General features: G+C 37.1%; 1 protein-coding gene and 1 long non-coding RNA gene across 7 annotated transcripts in view; one reads left to right on the top strand and one right to left on the bottom strand.

Moving 5' to 3' along the window:
* TEX9 (testis expressed 9) overlaps positions 1-21,288 on the bottom strand; it is a 28,902-nt gene extending 7,614 nt beyond the window's left edge. Inside the window, exons 1-10 of one of the 5 annotated variants that reach the window (XM_075045340.1) lie at positions 20,769-21,288; positions 20,546-20,637; positions 19,544-19,607; positions 17,888-17,958; positions 14,095-14,143; positions 12,981-13,066; positions 11,291-11,469; positions 7,440-7,522; positions 4,858-5,031; positions 451-585 (exon numbers count right to left, since the gene is read on the bottom strand). In XM_075045340.1, the coding sequence (XP_074901441.1) occupies positions 451-585; positions 4,858-5,031; positions 7,440-7,522; positions 11,291-11,469; positions 12,981-13,066; positions 14,095-14,143; positions 17,888-17,958; positions 19,544-19,607; positions 20,546-20,637; positions 20,769-21,161 (1,326 nt within the window). In that variant the 5' untranslated portion in view covers positions 21,162-21,288. Of the gene's footprint in view, positions 1-450; positions 586-4,857; positions 5,032-7,439; positions 7,523-11,290; positions 11,470-12,980; positions 13,067-14,094; positions 14,144-17,887; positions 17,959-19,543; positions 19,608-20,289; positions 20,500-20,545; positions 20,638-20,768 lie in introns of those variants that run through there. The other 4 variants (XM_075045341.1, XM_075045342.1, XM_075045343.1 and 1 more) reach the window with 4 other exon arrangements.
* LOC142039112 (uncharacterized) overlaps positions 7,530-25,346 on the top strand; it is a 38,413-nt gene continuing 20,596 nt past the window's right edge. The window contains exons 1-4 of one of the 2 annotated variants that reach the window (XR_012652813.1): positions 7,530-8,228; positions 11,227-11,344; positions 11,882-11,987; positions 12,426-14,144. This is a non-coding gene — a long non-coding RNA (uncharacterized LOC142039112). Of the gene's footprint in view, positions 8,229-11,226; positions 11,345-11,881; positions 11,988-12,425; positions 14,145-25,346 lie in introns of those variants that run through there. The other variant, XR_012652814.1, reaches the window with a different exon arrangement.

The raw sequence follows: 25,346 nt of genomic DNA, 5'->3' as shown, positions 1-25,346 counted from the left end.
TATTTATATTTATATTAAAGTGGTGCTTTAACCAATGAAACTTGGCATTACATAACAAAATGAAAACGGTAGCCACACGTGACATTTCTTAAAAGAAATGGGATTAATCAAAATATTCCCATGTCAAAACTTAGAAAAGAATTTTGGTTTGCCTGTGTATATATTAGGTGTGTATGTGTACTTCTCCCTTTTTTCTAAAGACATCTAATTTTCACATAAATGGGGATAATCGGAAAGGCTATAACTTTATTCTGTAAATTTGTTCTTCCTGCATAGGTTGCAGTAGCATTGTCCAAGAAAACTTACCAAGCCCTTTGGTGACTTGCTCTAAGTTAATTTTGGGACTGTCTGTAAGAGACACAATGCTTACAAAGCTGCCCAAGCCTTTTGTCTCATTCTAGCATTACTGTGTGATTACAGACTGGAACTTGGTTTCCTAAGCCACTGTACCTTGTTACTTTGCTTCAGTTTATTCAGCTCCACTTTATACCTTTCTGCTTCTTCCAGGGCCCTGTTTAAGCGAACCTCTGTTGCACTCTGACTGACTGCAGCCTGCTTTTGTACACGCTTTAGATTCTCCAATTCCTATTTAAGCAGCAAAGGATAAAAACAAACATTATGAATAACGGTATTTTAATGAATCCCATACAGACAACACATTGACAGCAAGGCTCACCCTTGAAAACTTAAGAGTCTGTGGACTTTGGCCTGCAGATAGAATTTGTCTCAAAGACCATTAATTCCACTGTTAAAACATCCCCTTCTCCTTTGAAATCTAGAGAATGCATCTGTTTTAAACTTCTGTTAGAATAATTGTGGAGCTAATCATGTAAGACTACAGAATTGACTGGAAAACCTTGTATGCTCAGTCAGAAAAAGAGAAAAAAATGTTGGTATGTCCACTCTGTGGCAGGTTTTGGAATGGCAGCTAGTATTCCTGGCTGCTTCTCCCCACCTGTTCCTTTTACCTCTCTTCCCCACAGATTACTACATGCAATTACCAACAAAAAAGTTAAACCAGCCTACTGAAGATGGCTGAGGGTAGTAACTATTTCATCTAGCAGAAAGTAGTTCATCAAGTGTTTATGGCAACAATCAAAACAGTTCCCTCTTTTCTCTGATGATAGTATTTCATAGTCCTGTAAGTGGGGAAATGAGAAAAAGAGACCAAGTTGAGGAACAGAATAATGAGATTAAAGATCAGGGAATATAGATAAAAGACAAAGTAGAAGAAATAAACAATTCTGGCAGAAAGAGCACATCTTGTCATTTGTGAAAAAGAAATAGACTTTTAAAAAAAATTTTTAGTAATGGGCACAGAAAGATTCTTTTAACCAAATAAGGGTAGACAGGGGGCTTGTCGTTAACCTTTTGCCCTCAGACTGCCTTATTTCTGAGTAATTGTTGTAGTTTCTCAATTCCACACCAGCTCTTGTGGTGGTTACTTATGTTTTCCATATAATTTCTTCAAGAAATACATACTAATTGACAAGTCTATGCAGCAAAGACGTTCTGGTAAAGTTATGGCTGGAATAGGTATTTCTGGGAAGCTTTGAATCTTCGCCAAAATGGATGAAGAAAACAGGAGAGTAAGATGCATCTCACTAATCCTCCAAAACTGTTGGTGAATGTGTCTCCTCCAAGAGTTCACAAAAACAGATGTTGCTTCAACAGTTTTATCACTAGCCTGTCCATCTGACTGATTAAAAAAAGATGGGTAAAAGCCTGGCTAGTAGGGCAGCAGCACCCCTCCCTGGAACACGTGAAGGTGCATCATCAGGGAATGCAAATTCCTTTGCTGGAAACAACCCTGTTTCCAAAGAAAACAAGCAGCACAGCACGCAAACCTCTTTGTCCTGTATCAAGATGATGGAGCTGTGAATAGAGTCAACTAAATCTTCTGTGCTAGGTATTTTATTCTGCATTAATATGAAAAGCTTTAGAATATAGCCTTTCAAGCATTTAATGACCAAAAAAACAGTCTCCATGCAATGCAAATTACGTATCAGCTAATCATATAATTTAATGAAAGAATTCTAATAAAACTTTTAGGGCTCTTTGACATTTACTGTCATATGTAATACCTTATCAAGGACTTGCTTGCAAATCATCCAGTGAAGGTATATTGTTAAACATATTTGACTCCAAGTTTTTCATCTTAAAAATGCCTGAAATAAGTATTTTATTTTGTAAGTAGGCAAGGTTTCTGCCAATTCTTCAATACTTTAAGTAAAAGCTGGATTAATTTTCTCATATGTTTCTCTAAGAAGGAGAAAAAAACTACTGTGTTCTAAAACTGCATCGCATTTCAATCTCTGCATTTTCCCCACTGTTCCGGCATGGCTGAGGCATTTGAATATCAATAGGGGGGTGTGATACCAGAGAGCTCGTCCATGACTAACGCTCCTAGCAAGCTTTCTTTCCTCCCAGTAGCAAGCACACACAGCACTTCTATCTTTAGAAAGCTCAGCAACACCTGTCCACCCCCAAAAACATTTGAGAGATAATGTTTGCTTAACATCAAGCCCTTCTTCAAGGCAAATTACAAAATCCCTGCACAAAGCCTTAAAAGGAGTAAGAGCACTACTTCAGTGTTTCCCTGACCTTTATCTAACATTATCACTAGATTGAATTAACAAGTGAGAGAGAACACAGAGGAAGGAATGTTCTTGTAGACAGGTGGTGAAAAAAGACGGGAGAGGTGATATCATTTATTGGACCAACTAGATGGAAAAAAAAAGAGGAATGCTGAAAAGAAGAGGATGGAAGTTTCGGGGAGCATCAGAATTCAGCTGTTGCCTGTGGTGGGTGTTCCAGCAGAAATGTTCAGAGAGACCAAACACCAAAAGAAGGAAATGTAAAAATAACAAATTACCATGTTTCAATTACCATGTTTCAGGTAAATTGTAAAAACTACATCAGAATCTTAGCCTAGGCACATACAAAAAAGGTAGCTCGGGGATTAATGAAATTGCATATATTGTTGATAATCTAAGGAAGCTTGGGAAAGCACGTATCGCAACTTAAGTCTTCTATCATTTATGTTGCAACAGAAATCACAACAAAAGCAACAGAAGTGCAAATATCATTCAAGGTTACATTTGTGCTATTTCAACTATACAGAAAACTTTCACTTGACTGAAAGTATGAGCCTTGAGAGTTTTGCGGCACAGCAGTACAAATTCAGGCCTGTGTTCACAGAAAATTGTTTTTAAACATATGTCTAGAATTAATCTACATTTATTATATAGTGTTGAATAATACTTCATACCTAAAAAATAAAACAATTTTTAGATTGCTAAGTCCATAAGAGATTTAAGTAGTTACTGCAAAATTATTTTTAAATGCATGTTTTTGGCAGTTAGATAATTTTTTCTATCAGAAAAAAAATGTAAAATAACTTCTGAATTAGCAGAGAACCATTCGTTACATACACTTGCCTTTTTTGCCTTCTTAGTACTTTAAAGAACTACCACTATCTATCATGATCATGTCTGATCAGTAACCCTGAGAAATTCTAGAATACACAGCCCATTACAAATAATTGAAGCAACTGAGGATGTTAAATCCTGAGCAAAGACAAACGAGGAAACCAACCATATTTTGGATATGGTAGCTGTATGACAGAAGTGAATAAACTTCATCACAACAGACATCTCCTAAATAGTGGGATAAACTTTCTGTTTATCCAGCACAAACCAGCACAGACTAAGGAAATTATGGAAACTGCCATCACAGAAGGCTTTAAGTACAGGTTAAACAAACATGTCCAGGATGGTTTGGATATAATCTATCTATTCTATTAAGAGAATGGACTTTGTAAATCTCTTAGCTGTATTTACTGTGAGCCAATTAGTAGTATGCATACTACTATTGAATATTTTTCCTGACAGAATCAATAATCAGGCTACTTATTTAAGGGAACTTAAAACCTCCAAGTATCTGCACAAAAAGAACACACAAACTTAGAATATTTTAGTTTTAAAATGCCAGAACTACAGAAATTTAAGATGAAAGCATGCCTGTACAAATGCATAGTATGATCTAATGGAAGTATGACAAGACTTTGTTAGGCTGAGTTGTGTTCTGTTTTCCCAAAATTTTTAAGTGAAACATTCTCCTGGTTATATTACATGTACTACACAATACTATATTTATTACATGATTTTGAAGTCAACCTCTCTAGCTCTGAGTAATTAAAGAAAAACACATGCTGCTCTTAGAATCTAAGTTCCAAACAAACAAAGCTGTGTATGCAGGCCATCTGCTACAACTAGGCACATACACAATTTTGCATATGTGGCCTACAGCAGGAGCCAGGTTAATTTTGATTCATCCAAATTGGAGCGGCTGGTTTTCCAACAGTCCATTTTCAACAACAAAGACACATCCTTCCCTCTACCTGCAGAAGATACTACTATAAGATGCAGGTGGTTTTTTTTATAATGTTCACCAAGTTCTACAGTTTACAATAACACTCTTATTACCAGAATTAATTTTTAACAATTATAATTAAAACCAGAAAAATAAAATTTCCCTGTATTTTTCAAGATTCCTCTGTGAATTTGACAGCAGTTTCTGAAAAGGTTGCTTTGTCTCTTGTGGGTCTTTTACACAATAATTTAATTTTAAAATACAGAAATATATGATTGTAGAAGCAGAAGAAAAGCAAAATACATTATTTCTTCCTTTAAAAAAGTGATTAGATCATTTAAAAATACAATTTCTAAAACTATTATCACAGATTGAAATGCTAATGGGATCACTGGATACGAATCTATCAAACTAGGGTACAGAGGGTGATTTGATGAGTTTTCTTCCCTTTCATGAGATAAGCGAGACTAATTTCTGCAATACCTTTTCTAGTGCAATGACCTCTTGTTGTAGCCCTTCACTTTTTTTGTTTGCTTCTTGTGACAACATTTTGTACTTTTCAGTCTGAGAATGTTGCATATTGATTGTTCGTTGCAGTCTGGTGTTTTCTTCTTCAGTACTTTTAAGCCGAGTTTTTAAATTCTGATTTTCATCATCCTGTTTGACAGTAATTAGCAAAAAAAAACCCAACTAAATTACTGCAAGGAAGCGGTAGGATAATGCAATAGTAATGTTTTGTAAATAAAAGGCAGTAAAAATATACATATTGTAGATATGGAGATAACGATTTTTAAAAATTATGTTATTTTTAAATGTTTAGATCCTTCATGATGGTTTTCACAACAATTTTAAGAAAGTAAACAACTAAGACAAACTAAGAAAACAAAACACTAATTTAACCAGGACAATACTTCAAAAAACAGTAACACTTTTCTCATTTCATTTTCTGCAGTCTTTTACTTGGAACTGTCTTGTAACACTATGTAAAACATTTTATTTCTCATAGTTCAAAGGTTTTGAGAACTAACTATCAAAATGTTGTAGAATAATATGACTAACAGTGGCACACATTTTGTGACATTTTTGTGAGAATAGCTAAATGCACACATTAGGAAAAATTCTGAGAAAAAGAAGAGAATATAATTACTGATAAATCAATCCATTATGTTTTAGGAGATTATCTGGTTTTGACTTAAAAGCAAGCTAATGATCCAGGATACATCAAGTATTCAAACTGAAGATTCTCTTAACATCAAGTGAATCCTCTATTACATTCATGCCCTACTGGCAATTACATCCCACATTAAGCATTATCATTTCAAGGCATTTTTCTTTTATAACCTTTTAAACATTATAAGTGAATACTAATGTAGGTTATTTCAGAGATACACTATGTCCTTCATTTCTTTAAGAAAAAGAAATCAAGACACATACAGAAATGGTGTTTCTATGAAAACAAGGCTTTCTTTCCTGCCCTCTCAGCCCTTAGGAATACATGCTTCTCACCTGGAAAATATATGTGCTTTACCCTAAGTTTCATGTGACTGCACACACCTCAGAAACTCCCACTTCTTTATGTTTAAAACAGATTTACTGCTTCCTTATAATAATAGGACTGTGAATTGGAACAAAACTCAGAATCTATCTCAAGGCTTTGCCAATATGAAATTTTTGTGACTTTCTGAATGTAATAAAGTTATTTTCACACCAGAGAAACCAGTACCCAAAATGATACATTTACATACAGAGTGCTATGGGAGCAAGACAAGAATAGGTACAAGACTGTCTCCTGTCATCTGCTACAGCAACTAAATTCTGTAGTGGAGTTCTGGCATGGAATGATGAAGTTCAATAGCTATCGACAAAATAATATTTGATTTGAAAATTAAAATGTCTTTAAAATCTAATGTAACAAATTTCTTCTGACCACAGCATAGAAGTATTGAAATGCAGAAGCATTTGCATTGATAAAAATGAAAAAAAGTATAAAGTACAGATATAAAATATCAAAATCTAATTCCTTCTAAAGATTTTTTCCAGGTACCTATCTCAAAAAAAAACTATTTAATATCATCCTGCTCCTTAACTCTAAATTAAAAGCTTGAGAGAAAACATATAGGTGGTTTGCCAGGTTTTCTGAATGTCATTATCATATTTAGGCCTGGGGAATAGGTGGAAAAAAGCATTCTGAAATTAAGAGACCACAACTAAGAATAATCTAATTGTGTAAAATGGAAAGTTAGTTCAAAAACCTTGCTTGATTACAAATGCATGAAAAAGAGGTGACCCCTCTGGCAGACAGACACAAACTATTTAAGGTTTTACAGTTCAAGAGAACTGTAAACATATTGCCAGACAGTGCAGATCATAGAACTCACTTGTACTACACTCCAACAGTAAAATACCAGTGTGGCTTCAGAATGCCTTAACTTCAGTCTGATCTGCCCAAATACGTAATTCCAAATACAGTCCTCCACATCAAGTGTAATCTTCAGAATGGAGAAAGCCTGATTTCTGTTTTGATTACAATATTCCACTTATAGTGAATCACAGATCAGAGATCAGCTGTTTCCACACTTTGTTCCACCAAGCACCTGACTAAATTTCTCAAGCTTTTTTATTTCTTATTCTACCCTAAACATCCTGCTTTTCCCATCACCCAGCTCTGGGCACCACTCATCTTCTCTCTGTATATCAAAATCTGTATTTGACTGCTACTGTATCCTCCTCCTTTTTCTCAGGCTCTGGTAACGCTCTCCTTCCCAGCAGTGATGGCTACTGCACTCTGCAGCAGCACAGTGTCCCTACAGCTGGGGCACATCTTCATTCCCAGTTGTTCTTTCCTGCCTCAAATGCTTTTTCATTAAGTATATTTCACAAGCTTTTAGCCCAAGATCACATTTAAACAGAAATTACTATCCTTGACTCTAAAATCTTAGGAAATTTAAAAAAATAGAACCTTAGCTCTTAATACATGGAAAGGAAGGGTTGAGGGAACTCTGTTGTGATTATTTGTTAAAGGGGAACCTACTCCGCTTCCACAGATAAGAAAACTCAGCTCTTACCTTTTTCCTGCATTCACACACTACACTATTCAGCTCTTCCTGCATAACACGTAACTTTGCCTTAAGAAATCTGATTTGAGCTTCTGTGAACATAAAAAATTACATTTAATATCCACAAGTACTCATTATCCAATGCAGAAAAGAAGAAAGACTGATTTAAGAACTCACTTTCATCTTCTTTTTTTTAAAACACACTACATTGTTTATAATTATTAAAAAGAAACAGGCAAATAAAACTCGACATCTTTAAAATGTAAAAGACTTGTAACCCTCAAAATGGAAACTTACTGGAAACTTTTGTTGTACTATGCTATACATTACAGCATTCCTTGAGACTGAAGTCAAGAAAACTACATTGTAGGGTATGTCTACATTGCAATCAATCTGTAGCTGAAATTTGTGTAGTTACAGCCAAGTAGTTTTAAACTGCTCACAACAAGGAGTTAAATGTAGACTGCAAAACTCTCCTAATAGGTAAATGCCCCTCCCATACAGTAGTCTATGCTTTTTTGAAGTACACTGCTAACATTATTCAATTGATAGTTTAAAACTAAATCAATTTAATCATACGTTTTTTTCAAGTGAAGTACTTTCTTGCTCTTGGACACCTAAGAAATGTACTACTGTCATGACAAAAGAAGCTGTTTGTGAACAATATGTTCTTTTACTCCCTATTCCCCACGTTTTTCCCAGATCATTCACAAGGAACCCCCGGAACTTCCACAGGCACAAAGCATGGCAACAGTATGAGGATCAAGTTGAGCAACATAGGAATAACCATTACTCACAGTAGGTACAAGGGGAAAAGAATAAAGTGGAGGAGGAGTATCTAGAGCTGAACGTGAAGGGATGGATGGGTACATGCGTTCATTTGCTTTAACAGGAATTCTTTTAATTTCACCCACCTTCCAGGCCAATAATAAGTAGGATTTAGGAAAACACCATGAAAAAATAAGATACAGACTTTTTTCCTCCTGTTACATCCTTGCTAGCTTCTGTTAACTAGTGGCCATCCTGAGATAGAGACCATATTGAAGCCATCAAGTTTAATACTCTTTCATGTACTTCTATACTATTAAGTTGTTTGATTTTCTTCGTAAAACATATTGTAGTTTGGCATTCACAATATCCTGTGGCAATGAGTTGGCTAATTTAATTATGCATTATGTGAAAGAAAAACACTTTGTATAGTTTGCTTTAAATCCAATTTAATGTGGCATTTACTAGTGTTTGTATTACAAAAGGACAGCTTTCCCTTTACCATTATTGTTTTCATTACAGAATCTTTCATATTGCCTTCAATTGTTTTGTTTTCAAATTGAAGATTCAAATTCAAGTTGTTCCATGCTTCTAATTGCTACTATATACTCTTTATCTGTATCCTTCCTAGTTCTACATCCTGGTTTTGAGATGGGGTGTGCAGAACTGTATGTCATACTCAAGATGGGGTAGCATCAATTACATAATAGCATAATGATAACAGTACAGTATTTTGTTTTCTGTTATCTTCTGAAGGATTTCTAACAATCAATTTGCCTTTTCCACTGTGAACAAGCACTAAGTTTATGCTTTTGGAGACATCTTAATTAGTAGTAACTAAACAAAGTCCAGCTCAGAAGTAGGTGTAATTGGAGTTCTTTCTTCTATCAGCATTACTTTGCACTCTTTAATGCTGAATATAAACTTCCATTCTATCACCTCACTCAGTACTATGAGATTCTTCTACAACACTTCAGTCAGTTTTAACTATCCTAGAATTGTTGTTTCATATACAAATTTCTTTACCAGCTATTGTTCCTTTTTTCCAGATTATTTTTCTGTAAGTGTAAACTCCATGACAGATGACCCTACGGCTATACCACTACCTGCAAAAACTGTTGTTTCTTTTTACCATTTTGTTTCCTTTTTTACTCAGCTATTAGTCCACAGACAACTTCTCTTCTGTCTTAGACAGCTGTGTGTCATTAAGAGCACTTAGTAGTAAACCTTACTGAAAATCCAAGACCACAACTAGAACCAGATCAGCCTTGGGAGGTGGCTATGATCCAGAATTAGTATGAATTCTTACAAGAAGTAAAGATAATTAAACAATTAGCTTCCTAATTGGTCAATTTTAATCACCTGATGAAGCTGATAAGGAGGAAGGGTATCACTTAATAGGATGGTCTTAGGTTATAAAATAACCAACAGTTGAGGGAATAGTAAACAAGAGAAGAACATCTAGGAGACTCTAATACCATCCAAGAAAGAAGAGGTGTCTTGAGTTCTTGCAATAACCTGAAGATTAACATGAAGTACAAAAACACATTCGGGTATTTTGTTCATATGTGTGGGGGTATGTTAGATAAAAATAGAGCTTCATCTTCAGCCTTCTACATGTTTGTGTGCTTCTGTCATTGCTTGTTACTGCAGAGTTGAGTTATAACCCGCAAAAACAGCCCCTGATAAAAATAATGTTTAAGCTACTGTGTTGGCAGAAAAATGGTTCCACTGTGATAACTTGTGATTGTGAAATAAAGATACGGAACCTAAGGCCAGGAAGAGCACTGTGAGAAGCTCAGGGAAAGGACAATGCTATAAAACCTTATCAGCACATTGGCCTAAAAAGTCTAGCACAGGCACATAAGCTTAAAGAATCCGTTACTAGGAGATTCTCACTAAGGGATCAGCCAGCCCACTCTGTAACAGGGCTTATTTAGTATCCACATCTACTTCCTTCTGAAAACTGTTAACTGTTCTGTGAGTTTGACACTGCTAGCATGCTCTGCAATAACTTATTTAGCATATTAAGGAGGCACTCAGAGTGTTCTACATAGTCAGTATCAAATTTAAAAAGCAAAAAACAATCCAGAGTACTTTCATTTCATCATTAAAGTTACAGAAACAAGTCTCAATACTCACAATACATGCCCTTAGTCCACAAGACCTGATTACTAGACACCAGTAAAAACTCTTCTTGAGTTACCTTGAGTTTATTTGGTGTAAGCTTCCAATGCAGTTCAAAACAATTGCTTTTTACTTCAGGAACAAGAACTATAAAGAGGATATCTGAGGATCTGTTTTTGGGAGACTTATTAACAGAAGATGTGCACAGAATTACATGAGGTTAGAAATCAAGCTACTTCTGTGTTGGCATGGTTGTTGACATCAAGTTGTTATATTAGAAGAAGAGGTTTTGTGCATTCTGTACTACTGCAGTGAATCTCTGACTTCGTGCTTGCATTAGCGTTGTAAGAAACTACACAAACTCACTTTTATCACACCAGAGCCAAAAAGACAGATGTGTATCATGTCTTTAGCTTCACTGGCAAATTGTGCAATCAGCTTTCCTACTCTATTTCTAGGACAAACATAAATACACCATTTGGAGTGGGAAAGTATCTGGAGGACTCTCATTCAGGTACTGTAGTCGAAACATTACCTCATTTAAGTCACTTACTAAGATCCACAGCATTGATCTGAGGAAAGGCTTTGTCCTCTAAAGGCAGGATCTGCGCAAAGGACTGAAGCACATCTTTTTGGAAATAACAAGCTTAGCATCATGTATTTCTATCCCCCCAGTGAAATCAATCAAATGTTATGCACATATTCAATACATGTAACCATCCAAACATCTTCCTACAACGGTGGAAATCAAGATAAAAATTCACTTTTTCCCATGACTATTCATATGTGACCTGATCTTCCTCTAAGACTACATAAAGAAGAAAAACCTTCTTTTCCTTTAACTTAAGGGCTTTAGAACTTTTCCTGTAATTCCTACAGAAACTCTTCCTTTTTTCCCCAGGAGAACCCATTTCTAACAGTCAGGAAGTAAGAATAAAAGTACTTAATGATGGGAGGAAACCTACCTGCTCCAATTTCATTTCCAATGCTTGGAATAATATCATCATCTAGACAATCTGGTAAGCCTCTTCTCTCTAGTTTTTCTTCAATCTTGCTTATTGTTTTTGCTAAAGAAAAATCCATGCAATCCTCCAGTATGGCAACATCATCGGCACTTTGTACTTCCACGTTTCTTATTTTTGAACTAAAAAACCCCAAACACTAGATTTTAAATTTATAATAAAAAAATTTAGAAAAATATAGCATATTTTCTATTTTTAAGAGTATACAGAGTTATTTACTTAATGCAACTTCATTGCTTGCACTAATATGAAAGGTGCATTGATAGCAATTTCTCATTTTCTTTATGTAAGATACCTTGACCGTATTCCACATAAACAATGACAGGATTTTACATATTATAATGTAGGAGGCAGAGAAACAGTACCATTTTGTGCTGAAAATATTTTGGCATGCTCTTCTCATCCAACAACTTCATAACTAAACCAGAGTAAAAGAAACGCAGGAATGTTCTCTTGGCTTTAGCTACTATCCTCTGCTTTAAATTGTGCTATTTTTCACACACACGTTAACTTCTAGAACTCTCTCCTCTCTAGCTATACTCCCACCTTACCGCAATTTCTGTATCATTACGCCTGGCCTAGGAAACTTCACTGATCCTAGAAGTTGCATACGAAAGTTTTCATAAAACCAAAACACAAGGTATGTGATGTATCCGCTACACAGGGTATCTCCTCAGCTTTCTTTTACAAAAAGATTACGTTAGTTCCCACAGGATCTGAAGCTCCTAAATTCTTATTCCCATACATTCTCATCCCAATGCAGCCTCCAAATTCCTAGCTGCTAACTTTCTCCCGCTACTTCGGGTTCACCCTGCAAGTCCTGTTATCTGCACAATTCCACTTCTAAATCTCATGATGTGGTGTCAGCATAACAGCCTCCCCTGAACTGTGGAAGGGAGGTCCAAAGGGTCCACAAGTGACTTCCAAGTCCTGAAAGACAACCTCGGCCTGTGTCAGATCCATGTTCTGCCACCTTGCAGACAATTTTCATCCTATTTTGGTATTTGTCCATATCTGGTGGTAATTTTAATTTGCTCGCAGGATTTTGTGCATTTCCCTACTCTCTTCTTTTGTCCAGATCTCAATTTCTTACTTTTACAACCTTGAATGTGCTATCTACAGAGCTGAAGCTTTTCAGCTTGAAACCCCTGAAAGCTGTGGTACTATTACTGACTCTTGTCCTGTGAGCCCAAGATTCACCAAAATACAGGAGACCCTCAAGAGCCTCATGTTTCGCATCCCAAGTCTGATCACAACTCAGTCTGCACCACCTAAGTGTGTTCTCTCAGGTTGCCTCAGGTAATATATTTCCCACATGTATGCTCATTAGGCATACTTTCACTGAAGGCGTTAAAAGAGTTTAGCTGTCAGCTTTGAGAGTGCTTGAGCAGAAAGCAACAGTTTCATTGTTGTAGTATTAATCACATATGTTCACAAATATTTTCTGGTGCTCTATGCAAGTGCACAGAGATAGCTACATGGTGGAGCTAACTGAGGAGGACCAGAAGTTTGATATGCTTATTTATACAAATATATATAAATGTAGAAGCATACATGAATAAAAATAACCTGATAGACAAAAATGGCAACTAAAATATTTTATTATGAACAAAAAGAGACGTGTGTAACATACCTTGAAGTTGTTCTTTTTCCCTTACTTCCAGAGTATGGTCTGCTCTGAGCCATGGGCGTGGAAGCACGTTTCTTCTTGTTTGCTAGCTACAAATTTTTTTCAGAAACCAGTGATTATTTTTTTTTTAATTAGTTAGGAATTACTTTTTTCTAGTGTTTGTTGTGGGTTGGTTTTTTTCATATATTCAGACTCAAGGATAGTTTTCAAAGTATACTTTTCAAACTTTCAAAAGCACAATCTTTCAGTTTTATTTGCACTCATCTTTATCTTGCAACTTTTATGTCCATATGTCCAAATTATAATACATCCAATAGTCATCTGCTTGTGGGAGTTTTTGCACACATACTCATAATAAATTCATGCATAAGCAAGGCCCCCGGTTATTATCAAGTTATTAACTATTGGACTGTCAACAGAGTGCATTTCTTTGAAAAATGCTTATTGTACCTTCAAAAACATGCTATTTTTATGCATTACTTTAATCTTATAAATTCCCTGTAGAAGGAAGATCTAAGAATATTTTTGCTACCTTCACCCAAATAAGTATTCTTCAAAAATTAGGTATTTTTCTACTGTATTCTGATAAATAACTGAAGACAGTATTTTGGAAGTTTTAGCTCACCTCGTAAAAGATTCAATGTAATTGTAGTTACAGACTATTGAGTTTGTTCCTAATTTCAGTCTCCTTTTCCTATTATATTTCTCTTCCTGTATTCAGTTTTTTGACTACTTGTTTATTATTACATCTAGAAGGCAGTACTACTGCCTTTAGTATTTTACTGGTGGGGGAGGGAAGGGGAGAAAGGAAGAAATTAATTATGTTCTAATATTTTGCACTTGGAATTCTTAATTTCATGTTCAAAACACTGAATACTTCTGCCAATACTTTACAGAAGAGGAAAGATAGAACATAAAAATGAAATGTGATGTAAGTCCACTTAACCACCAGTGGCACTGAGAAACCCTGGTAACACTGTCCCTGTAGCACTGCTTTGAACATCATTTCCTTTTGGTGTCCCACCCATTTAAGTCCCCAGTGTAGCACAGCCTCAAAAACAGAAGTACTGTGTAGAAATTATACTAGAAGAGAAATTAACCAGGATAGCTTTGATACCTCGGCATGTGAGTGTTTAAGAGATGAAACTTCAGGACAGAGTGGATCTCTGCAGGAAAAAAAATAAAAAAAATAAAAATTCACTGAACATGTATAACAAAATAAACATTTTACAATAAAAATTCAACCCACCTGTCAGAATTGGGAGAATAACATTTTAATAATGTCTAGAATAAGCGATAGAGCTAAGGTGGGAACATATACTAAGTTCAATCACAAATTTAGTCTCATTCTCTGTCTTTCCATTCTACCTCATTTGCTATCTAAACCACCTGGTGAGTCTAGGGTATCTAGTACAACAGTTTACTTATGTACCAGAATCTGAATCTTGTCTGTTGCAATTCAGGTAATTGCTGCAACTACTGGCTTGTTAAGATCACTGATTCCCTGTACCAGGGAGTACTTAGCCAGTATGCAGCATGTTATCAGCTTCAACAAGAGAGACTGACAATCCATTAACAAAGATCACCAACAGCTCAGTGGTTAATACACCTACCTGACATACAAATTCCTGAATTAATACAAAGAAAATGAAGATACAAACCAGTGCCCTCTACATCCTACACGGGAGTGCAATTGTATGCTCAGACTGACTGTTGTCAAGTCAATTGACAGGGACTATCAAGTGAATATGAGGTGGGAGCAATGTATGAATTAAGCCTCACAGAATTTTCTCTGAAATAGGTATTACAAATATTGTATCCATTTTACAGATGAAAAAAACAGGAATAGAATAAGCAGCCTTCCTATCTGCTTATTTGGCTGAAACCATGCTGCTTAGTAACTGAACTTCAGGTTAAATGATTATTTTTAAAATCTGCTAGAAACAAGAAGGAAGTTTTAGCATGCTGTGTACTGTTCAGGTCAAGCTTCTTGTCATATATGTAACTTTTCTGCTTTCAGAATGAGTTATGTGGATCTGTGTTATTGCACTGAAAAGCTACTTTTTTACTACCCTTTATAATTTTTTATTTCAATTAAAATGCTGGCTTATTAAAGCTTTGGAATCAAATTTAAATTTCAGGCACATTGTCACCTCAATTTTTTTGCCCAGCTCATTTAAGCAAATGTTTAGATCTTGCCTTTAAAAATTTCACAGACATCCATTCATCAACGAAAATTATCTGCACAAAGCTCCATATTTTATTAATAAATTAAAAAAAAAAAAAACAACCCTGGAGAAATCATCTCTGTGTGGCTGGCAACAGACTTCAAGAGTATAGGATGATTAGGTTTTGTCTATTTACCCTATTTTCCTCATGCTTCCTTCCCATTGGCTAGCTTTAGGAGCATGCAGAAGGTGAGGATTTGCTGCCACAGAAATAGCAGTTACATGTTATTCTGAAAAATATGAAAATACAACGCTCTCTACACTCAAGAAAACAATAATGTTCTTTCCATCAATAGACTAATTTGTTCCTACTATATCTGTTGTCTCAGAGACTTATTAAAAAAAAAAAAACAAACAAAAAACAACAAAGCAAAACAGAACAAAAAAACCCTCATTGTTCACTAAATTCCTCAAACTTGTTTTAACCTTAATGGTTTCTTTCCTCTTCCCCATACCTGACAACCCATTTTTAAAACCTCATAATACAGTTCTACAGTTGTTTGGTAAGTGAAATAAATATGTAAATACTGAAAAGGTATACAAATAAGTAGCTAGAGTATTGTGGCAACACTAAAACAGAAGCTAATGTTTAACAATTCCATCTCTGCATGTAAACACGAGATGCATGTGCATGAGCAAACCCTTTGTGTTTGCTAATCCTATTCAGAGCCTATAGCATGCTTGCCCATGCGCATACAGTTCCCATTGCCATGAGCCTGGCAATGTTCTGTAGAGTGAAAGTGTAAACAAAAGCTGATTTCAATGTGATGTCACTGGAGCTGCTTTGTCTCTATATAATTCAAGTGTCTCTGCAAAAAATTATGCTAAAAAACTCCAGAACAACTTCTTTTAGTATATACACCGACTTGGAGAGTTACTTAAATACTACTTAAATATTTTGCCTTTTTTTTTTACTTTGCTTACTTTTTTTTTCTTTTAACCTGTCTTCCCCCCCCCCCCCGCCCCGATACTACTTCTTTCTTTGCTTCAATTTCTCCCCTGTTTCCAGTTGCTTTAGTGTTCATTCTCCTTAGAGGAATCAATGGAAATTTCAAATATATATTTCAAAAATATCTGAAGTGCTTCCTTTACATTTATGGCCTATCTGCTTGCACAATTCTGAAAGGAAAAAAAATTTAATTAAATATTAAATACTTGGAACTAATCTAATTGAATGGCCTCAATGTTCACTCATGGATGATCCGTGTGCCTAATTCCTAGCATACATTTCTAATTTTTTTCACTACAGCATGGTATTTCAATTCTTCTCTCACATAAATGTTTATCAGATCACAGACTGCGGTTGTTTTAAGGTGTTTTAATTTATGTAGGTAATTGGTAGATCAGCTGCTACTCTGACATGTTACTTGCCAGTGTTTTTTTTAATTATTCCAGTACTCCCATTTATGTCAAATGTATACCATCAAAGCTGTGAAATCCTTTTGTGGGGCTGAATCCTCTGATCCCATTACTTCATAAAACAGCCCTATAACTCAACTCCAGTTTGAAGTTCTTAAAATTCTGTCTACTGTTCAAAATCCATCTAACAGAACATAAAACTAAAGCAAGATCCAGAATTTGTCTGCAAAGCATGATTATACTGATAACATATGGAGTTTCTTCGTTTGTTTTTTTCCCCTCTACAACTGACACATATGGCTTTAAAATAGTTCAGGAATATTTGTAACTATAGGAGCAAACTTTTGCCAGTATAGCCAGGCTTCTATCACAGACTTGCTGTCACACCTTTTTGTGTACCAAAAAACCCTTTTTGTTTCCACTTTTACTCTGCACAAAAGTAGTTATTTTACTATCTCTGGCAGACTTTTGCATATATACTATTTCAAAAGAGTTTCCCAACTGCAGCTTAACATTTGAAGACCTTGTAATCTGGCCCTGTATCTTTGTTACCCAGCTTAGTGGCATCATAAATTTAGGAACCTACCAGATCAGATCCTTGATAAACTGTGTATTAGTCAGTCCTAAATTTACCCACTTCCTGTACTATTAATATACAAACCCTTGAACAATGAAATAAATAATAATGCCCCTGAACAACTAAGTAAATATTGCTATGTATCCACTCCAGGGTTAACTGGTTTGAACATACAGGCCAAAACTTACACTTGTACCTATGTTCATACAGGCCAAAGGTATGTTGGCCTCAGAAGTGTAATGATATCCAAGTTCCAGACGGTGGCAGCTGAATGTTTGTCTGTCTTAGGTTTTTGTGTTTGGGTTTTTGTTTGGGTTTTTTTGGTTTGGGTTTTTTTTTTAGCAAGCACTTCCTGTCCCAAGAACATTTAGGCCAAGTTAAATGTGAACCAGTATCTATTTCTTTGCTTTGTCAGCTGAACTGGTTAAAAAACATCTGCTGCTGAGTGTCTACTGTTTTGTGCTGCAAAGAAACCTGTTACCTTACCTTGCTTTTTTACAGATGTCAGCACTACTTAGCATGCTAGATAGAACATTTCAGCAAATTTAAGACTTCCTTGAAATAACAAGGAATAACACTTACTTAGTATCAGTTGTTTCAAATAATAGGAAAAAGTTTAGACTCCCCCAATCCACTACGCTGCAAAGATAGATAAAACAGGAGCGTGACTAGGGGTAAATCAGGGTGTGCAGGATCAGCATGAAAGATTCCCCATTAATTATATGCAGCATTTGTAAAGCACATACCTCTGTCTGTTGTCTTCACATGACTTAGTCTGTACTGAAACTGGTCTAGATAGTATCTCCTGTTGGCCTGCCTTTATTTATTTTATTTTTTTAAAAAAAAAAAGGTAAGTCAATTTTGGGAGAATATAATCCATTAAAGATAAATTACATATTTGTAAATCACAGATCACTACAACTACCATCTACTACGGGAAAAGAACAGAAACTATAGTCTACTGTGGAAAAGAACTTCTCAAACACAGGAAAAGATGGCTAAAAATTAAAATGCCATTGCTATCCCCCAACATTTATTTCTGCTTTGCAACAAGTAATTGCCTTTTGCCTGTAAAACTTTTGCCCAGCTGAACACCATCTGAGATGCTGTTACCCTCCCTCTTTTTTTGTCTAAAATATAGGAGTAGCAAATGCACAGCAGGTGGAACAATTTTTCAATTTTCCATATTGTGCAACAAGCCTTAAAGATAAATCTTTATTCATCCAATATGACCATAATTGGACACTGATATGTTGTATGTGAGAGACTTTGGAGAATAATTCAGTCTGAATGTTCAGACAGCTTCTATGCTCCTAAATTACAGTTAGGAAGCATAATCCAGAACAAAATGCAGTTGTCCTGTTTGGTGTCTTGTTTGGTTTTGGGGTTTTTTTTGTTTGTTGGGTTTTTTTTAACTTAGGCTGTTAAACGTATATCTGTGCAATCTGGCAGTGCCATGTGGTATATTAAGTGTCCTAAGAATATTTGATCTTCTGCTGTATTTAGAGAGAGGAAAGAAAAAAAAAGTTGTTTTGTTGTTGCTGTTTTTTAAAGGAAAGAGACTAGATGCTATTTTGGCCGCTTCATCTGCTTCTGTTCAAATGTCAAGCAGTTAGCCTCAGCATGTCACAGCTCAAGAGAAGAGTATGTTTTCACAGGAAATAAAAATGGAAGTTTCAACAGTCGGAAAAGTACATATAAGTATAGCTTTCCAGAAGACTTAATAATTTGCTTTTTAAGCCTTATTTGAGTGAGTGTATTTACAATGCATATATCTAATATGCGGAACACCTTCTCCAAACTGTTTTGGGTATAAACTATATCTCCCCCGTTCCCTTTTTAATTTGTCCAATTTTCATATAAAAACTTGACTCTATCTGGTACACAGCCACATCAATATTAAAAGAGAATACTGACAATAAACAGGAAAATTTTCTTTTTAAGGAAGCTTCCTTCTTACTAACTACATATTTTCTGTTTGTTGCTTATTCTTTGTATTTCTTTCAGCTTGAACAATGTAGATCCTATTTCCCTAGCATGTTATTGCAACAGTATCTGGTCTTCATACACTAATTTTTTTTCTTAGTATTTAAGACATAAAACCACCTACAGATAATTTTTTAACTAATCAAGTTTTGATGTGGTTTTATGTATATATCTGCACAAATGCTCTACACATCTGTGTGAACATCTACCCACCTGATGAAATTATATAAAACCCATCTTTTGAAGTGTTTTTAGTAGAAGTTTACAATTTTGAAAAAACAAAATTAAAAGCTTAGATTGCATTTGAAACCAAAATACTTTTAGTTGTCATGGTCTAAATAATTTCTTTTGAAACGAGACCCTGTGTGCATGTAAACTGAGGCTAAATTATGTAACAGTCTGCATAACCTACTCACAATTACTTCTTCAGCCTGACGCACCAGTTTTTCTGTTTTTGCTTCTAATTCTGCATTCAGTCGCCTGAAAGAGTAAGAATGCTTGTCACCAAGGTTTTGAAAGATTTAAAAGAAATAAATGTAAGCATAACGGTATCTCTGCCTGAACTAAGTGAAATTTTAGTCACTCCTACAAAGGAACACTGAAGTATAGTGCAGAGTATTAACAAAGTCACACTGCAACAATTTCCTGAGTTTTTGTCAAATTAATAGTAAAAAAATGCCTATGCCCATTAAACAGGAAGGTTTAGACTATAATTCTGAGACATAAAGGGTGTCCTTGTTTTTGGCCATGTCACTGCTTGATACACATTCTGTATCTTTATTTCCTCGACACTTTCCATTTTTAGCACAGTCCGTACCTTAGGTGTATACCTAGCAGCAGGGGTTGGGGAAGGAGTCACATACTATTGCATTACTTGATCGCAAAATTAAAATGTGTCACTACAGCTATGTACAGGTTAAAATAAGCTTGTGTTCTTGCATGCTTCACTTTACAGCTTTTCATGCATTGTGACTAATGGCTCCTTGTACGTCCTCGCCATTCACAGGGGCTGAGAACTGACAGGTAACAGAGCCAGTGCTTTTACATGTGCTCCTGCTGCCTTTGTCACAACCCTTACAGCTTTTAAGCTTTTTCTAACAGGCTTAAGCACTTATATATTCATAATTTAAAAGTAACGTCGGCGATTTAAATGCAGAAAAACCTGCCGTCCAATGCTGTGGGATCGAAGTGAGGCCTAGAGCAGCGTGCGGCCTGTGTAAGAGGGCAGAGGAAGGCTGTACCGCGGCGGCAGAAAGTTAGAACGTTGCTCTTGCTACTCTCCTCCGCAGGCGTTGGGGGAAACTCGCTGAGGGACTCGGATACAGGGGATTAACTGTAACTCCGCTAGGACAGCCAGCCGCGAGAGGGATAAGGCTGAGGTGACAGGGCCTGGCCACCGCCCCCGGCCGCCTCCTTACTTGTACTCCTCCTCCTTGGCCAGCAAGTCGCGGCTCAGCACGCCGGTCGCCGCGGCGGCGGGCGGCAGGGGCCCGCCGGGCGGTCTCCGCACCTGCGGCGAGGACGGGTTAGTGCGCGGGCTGGCCGCAGCCCCGCCACCCTGCCCCGCGCCCCTTCCCGCTGCCCCCGCTCGTCTCCCCGTGCCCGAGCCGCCGCCTTACCCCGGGCAGGCCGCCGCCTTACCCCGGGCAGGCCCCCGCCACGCCGGACCCCGCTGCCGCCGCCGCCCGCCGCCATTTTGTTGGCGCGGAGGCTGCTGCCCGGCGTCACCTTCGCCCGGGCAACCGGCCGCCGCCGCGGGGGTGGCGGGTCTGCCGCCGTCCCCTCCTCCGCCGTGAGGCCGAGGGACGGCCGCCCTGACGGCTTGCTTTCCTCCCCGCCGTGCCCGGTAGCCCTGGCCAAGCCTCCTCCTGGCGCTGCTGGGTACGGCGGGCGGGGACGGGGCAGCCACGTTTCCTCCCTTGCTGCCAGGCGGTGAGAAGCTGAAACGCTTCGTCCGCTTCTCCCGTGCACAGTTCGGTGCCAGGCTGACACCGTGTCAGGACCCCCGTGACAGCGATTGCAGGCCGAGGGCATGGGGACGGGACCCCCGACCAGAGGCCCGGGATCAGCGGGCTGCTGGTGTGGTGCTGGGCCGCCATGGGTTCGGGGGAAGTGATACGGTCTGAGGTGGCTTTACGCTTACTATTGTAATAAATACTCATTACAGCCCTTCTGTTCGAGCCTTTTGGCCTTGCTGCGTATTGTTCTCCCGCCGTCCTTTAATTTCAGTGTATTAAACTTGTGCGTTTGCAGCATGATGGCAACTGTACCCCCGTTTACTGCTCTTTTGTGCTGTTGTCTCTGCGTTTTCTGTTCCCAGTTTTCAGTGACTCTTGTCTGTTTTTAGCCTTGTCCTCTGACGTCCGTTTGAATCTCTCCATTATTTTTGGCCCTCACCCCTGCACAGTTTGATTTTGCTGCATTTCTCCTTCCCAGTCACCCACGAGCCTCTTCCCTCTCTCATCCGTCGCTTTCCCACTCACCTGCTCATTCACTCCAGTTTCCTAAGTTTCTAATGGATGCCGCCCCTCCATGCGACAATGGCCTTGCTATCCTGTGCCCATACAGGTAGCTGTGTATCTATATAGCAAGAATAATATAGTTGTATTCCCTGAAATACATGGACTGTATATGATTTTAACGAAGAGATTTGCACAGGGGAAATCAGAAGGGCTTAGCTGACTGGAAGTAGAAGGTCTGTGCATAGTTGAAGGATTTCTGCAGAAGTATTAGTTGCAAAACAGAAGAAATGCTTGGAGGAGATTAACTGTGAGCACTGAGACATGCAGTGTAACGGGATAAATGGAGGTGAAATGAAAGACAGGACAAATGTGATTAGTGGAAGGCAAAAAATAGAAATATCAATACAGAAAATGAAAGTGCTTAACAGTAATGTTGATACAAAGGTATTGACACAGGGGGAAAAGAGCAAGCCTATGAAAAAAGTTACGGAGATTCTGAAAAAAATGTTAGCCAAGAAGTCAGTCCATTACAATAATTTTTTAAATTTTTTTACTAATGAGAATAGCAAGACGTTAATGGTGGCCTTCAAAAAAAGATATGCAGAATTTAACTCCATCAGTTATGCTCTTGATCTGGAGAAACAAAGAGCGAGGTGAATAGCAGAAACCAAACCTCCACAAGGGGAAAGACAGATTTTGTTAAGAAATAAGTTGTAGATTCTACGGGAGGTAAAAGCATCATAACCAAAGTGAGGTTCTAGAAACCTTTCTAGTGAGGTTTAGTGAGGTTCTGGGGGATTTTAAGAGAAACAGAGGAGCTAGAGAAGGGAAACAAGGTTGGCAGGATGAAAGCTACAAGGACAAACATGCTCTTTCCAAACAGCAACTTTTTTTTTCCCCCGAAAAGTACTAGTTCTTTTTGCAGAACTAAAATATCATCTTAGTAATATTTTTACTGTTTTTAAAGTTCTTGTTCTATAAGATCATAACACCTTAAAAATGCCAAAAGTACTAGCTAGAGGATCTCTGCTGGTTAGATACTGAGGCAACAAAATCAGTGGTTGAGATTAGAGAGATTAGAGCCACTGGTTTTCTAGCCAGATTTTAGCTAAGTCTTAATAAACAAAAGAGGGGTAATTTATTATATCATAAATTATTAAATATGTTAACAAACATAGCAACACAAGGTTCTTTTTGTTTAGAGCCCTCTGGGAATAACAACATATATATATATATATATATATTAGGATTGCAGATTTGGACAATATTTCTAAGATCCACAACATGATTTATTTAATATGACTTATTTTATTGAAATATTGTATCACTGGATTTAGAATTCAACTACCTATATTTGAAATAATATGAAAAGATTAGTATGTTTAGATAAGTATTTCTTAGTAAACTTTAAAGTATTTCTCCAGAGATGTAGAAAATGGAAATAAGAGATTTTGTTATGTTCTTGATCCCTTACTCCATTAAGGTTTTATCACTTTAAAGTTGACCTGATATGACCTTAACAGTTGTGGTTAATTCTCTAATACATAGCTGGTAACTGGGTAGAGAATAGGCTTATATTAGAGACAACAACCAATAGCGAGATACATAAGGAGCTAGAAAAATTTACCTCAGTATTTATCTGGAAAAAAAAAAAAAAAGGCATTTGAAAGCGTAGCACTTGTATGATATAAGGTTTAGCCAAAATTATTTATTAGCAGATTCCCATTTTCCATTTCATCATTTTTTAGAAGTTGACTCAAACATCATGACTGTAAAATCAAAATGTTTTTGTCATTTTGAAAAGAAACATACATCAGATTAGATGCGGGTTTCAAACAGATCAATGTTTGTGATGATAATGAGCTGTACTTGGGACCTATTCCTTGGGAACGCCATGATTAGAGTAGTACATCATCATTCTGTATTTTCCAAGTGTTTCAGGTTTTTCTTTGGGTTTTTTGAGGATTATAAGATCTCAGAATTAAATGGCCCTAACAAAAATGCTAGATTCCAAATTAAGTGGTTCACTGCATTGCCATTGTTGCTCTTCCAGTGAAGGAGGAGGTGGATCACAGAACAAAGAGCTCAATCAGTGTAGCTGGTAGAAGTGGTTCAGGACAGAAAGGTGTGCATAGCTGGTATGATGTTAGAATAGTTTATTGCATAAGACCACTGAGGATCAATATACAGTGTTTACCTTTGATTAGACCAAAGAACATGGGTTATATAATTGTTACCCGTGGCCCTCTTCCTTCTGCAGGCAGAAATTTTGTGATCTCTTTTTCATTCCCCAATAAAAATATAAAAGCATTATATTTTTATATTAAGCTATTATCTTTACACTTTTAGACACATTTTTTGTTCATAATATCGTCTTATTGGCTTAAAGATTCATTATACAGAATTTTCCATGCTTATCACATAAGTTGTGACATTTAGTAGAGACCTAGAATACTAATAACAGCGAACATTGTAGGAAGGGACAGGATTTCACTGTATATCACATTACTTGTCAGAAACAGAGGAACAATAGTGGTTTAGGACAACATTTTCTTCCATAAAAACCATTGCAAATGTATCAGGCCAAACAGACAACAGCTGATACCCTTGCTCAAGTATTTTTTCTTTTTTCTTTTTTTTTTTTATAAGGACCATGCTAAACAAATAAATAGCATCATATATATGCAAAAATGCTTACCATTTTTAAACCAAGAATCATGTTAAGGGTTATATATTGTCTTAGGTACGTGGTAGAGCTAAATTCAATTAAACTTTATATATGAGAGAGGCCTGTAGTAAAATACTACCTATGTTGATTCCACCTGTAGAAGGAAAAGTCTTTTACAGGACTTGCTGCTGCCTGCTGAACCTCCATCCTAGAAAAGAGGGGTGCTTCACTGAGGCAATGTAACACAAAGTGTGTCATTCTTCCTTGTATGCTAGTTTATTTGACCAGGACAGTCTATACTGCTTGGATGACCCTGCTCTGGGTTAAGTGGTCACAGAGGGAGCGTCTACCATGCTACATTACGCTGTCAGGTCTGAACGCTGGTACTTTTTCTCAATCAGCACCCATGTTTTTTAGGCAGGAGAATCCAAAGCAATCCAAGGCACACTCAGAGGAGAGCTGTGTTACCACCGGGGCTGCCTCCATTGCAGCAGTGCTGCCATATCTTGTGGTGCACATGACATAAGCTGCCGTTCACACCGTGCCTCTTATCGGCATGCTTCACAAGCAGGTCATGCCCAGGGAGCCTCACGCCGAACAAAAACAACAGCCTGTGCAGGCTGAACCCAGTCATAAGGACGTAAACCAGAGGCAGGCTGACTGCAGCACTCGCAGATGAAGGCAAAGAATTTAAAGCTAGCAGGCAGTTGTTTGTTTGTTTACTTGTTTATTCTAAATGTACCAGAGAGGATGTCAAACTTGGATCCAAAGCGTATCACCATAACCTAAGCAACTGTAATGATTACAGCCCCTTCACATTTCAGTAGTTTCCCTGCCTTAAATTTCTGCTTTGTTTTTTCCAGTTCCAGTTTCCTGGAGTGGAGGGAGGGAAGAGCAGAATTTTGGAATAAACTGTAGGTGAAATTTAATACTTAGCAGCTTTCTGAAAACTTGGATTTTTATTTTTTTTTTTTAGCTCTAAATACTCATCTTAGTTTTTACTTTAAAAGATACAATTGTTATTTCATATTCCTATTGTGTGGAGTTGAAGAAACAGCTAATCTTGAATTCACCTAAAAATCAGACTAA

The sequence above is a fragment of the Buteo buteo genome, chromosome 13 (assembly GCF_964188355.1).
Source record: "Buteo buteo chromosome 13, bButBut1.hap1.1, whole genome shotgun sequence".
Lineage (NCBI taxonomy): Eukaryota > Metazoa > Chordata > Aves > Accipitriformes > Accipitridae > Buteo > Buteo buteo.
This window is presented reverse-complemented; position numbering and strand designations above follow the sequence as displayed.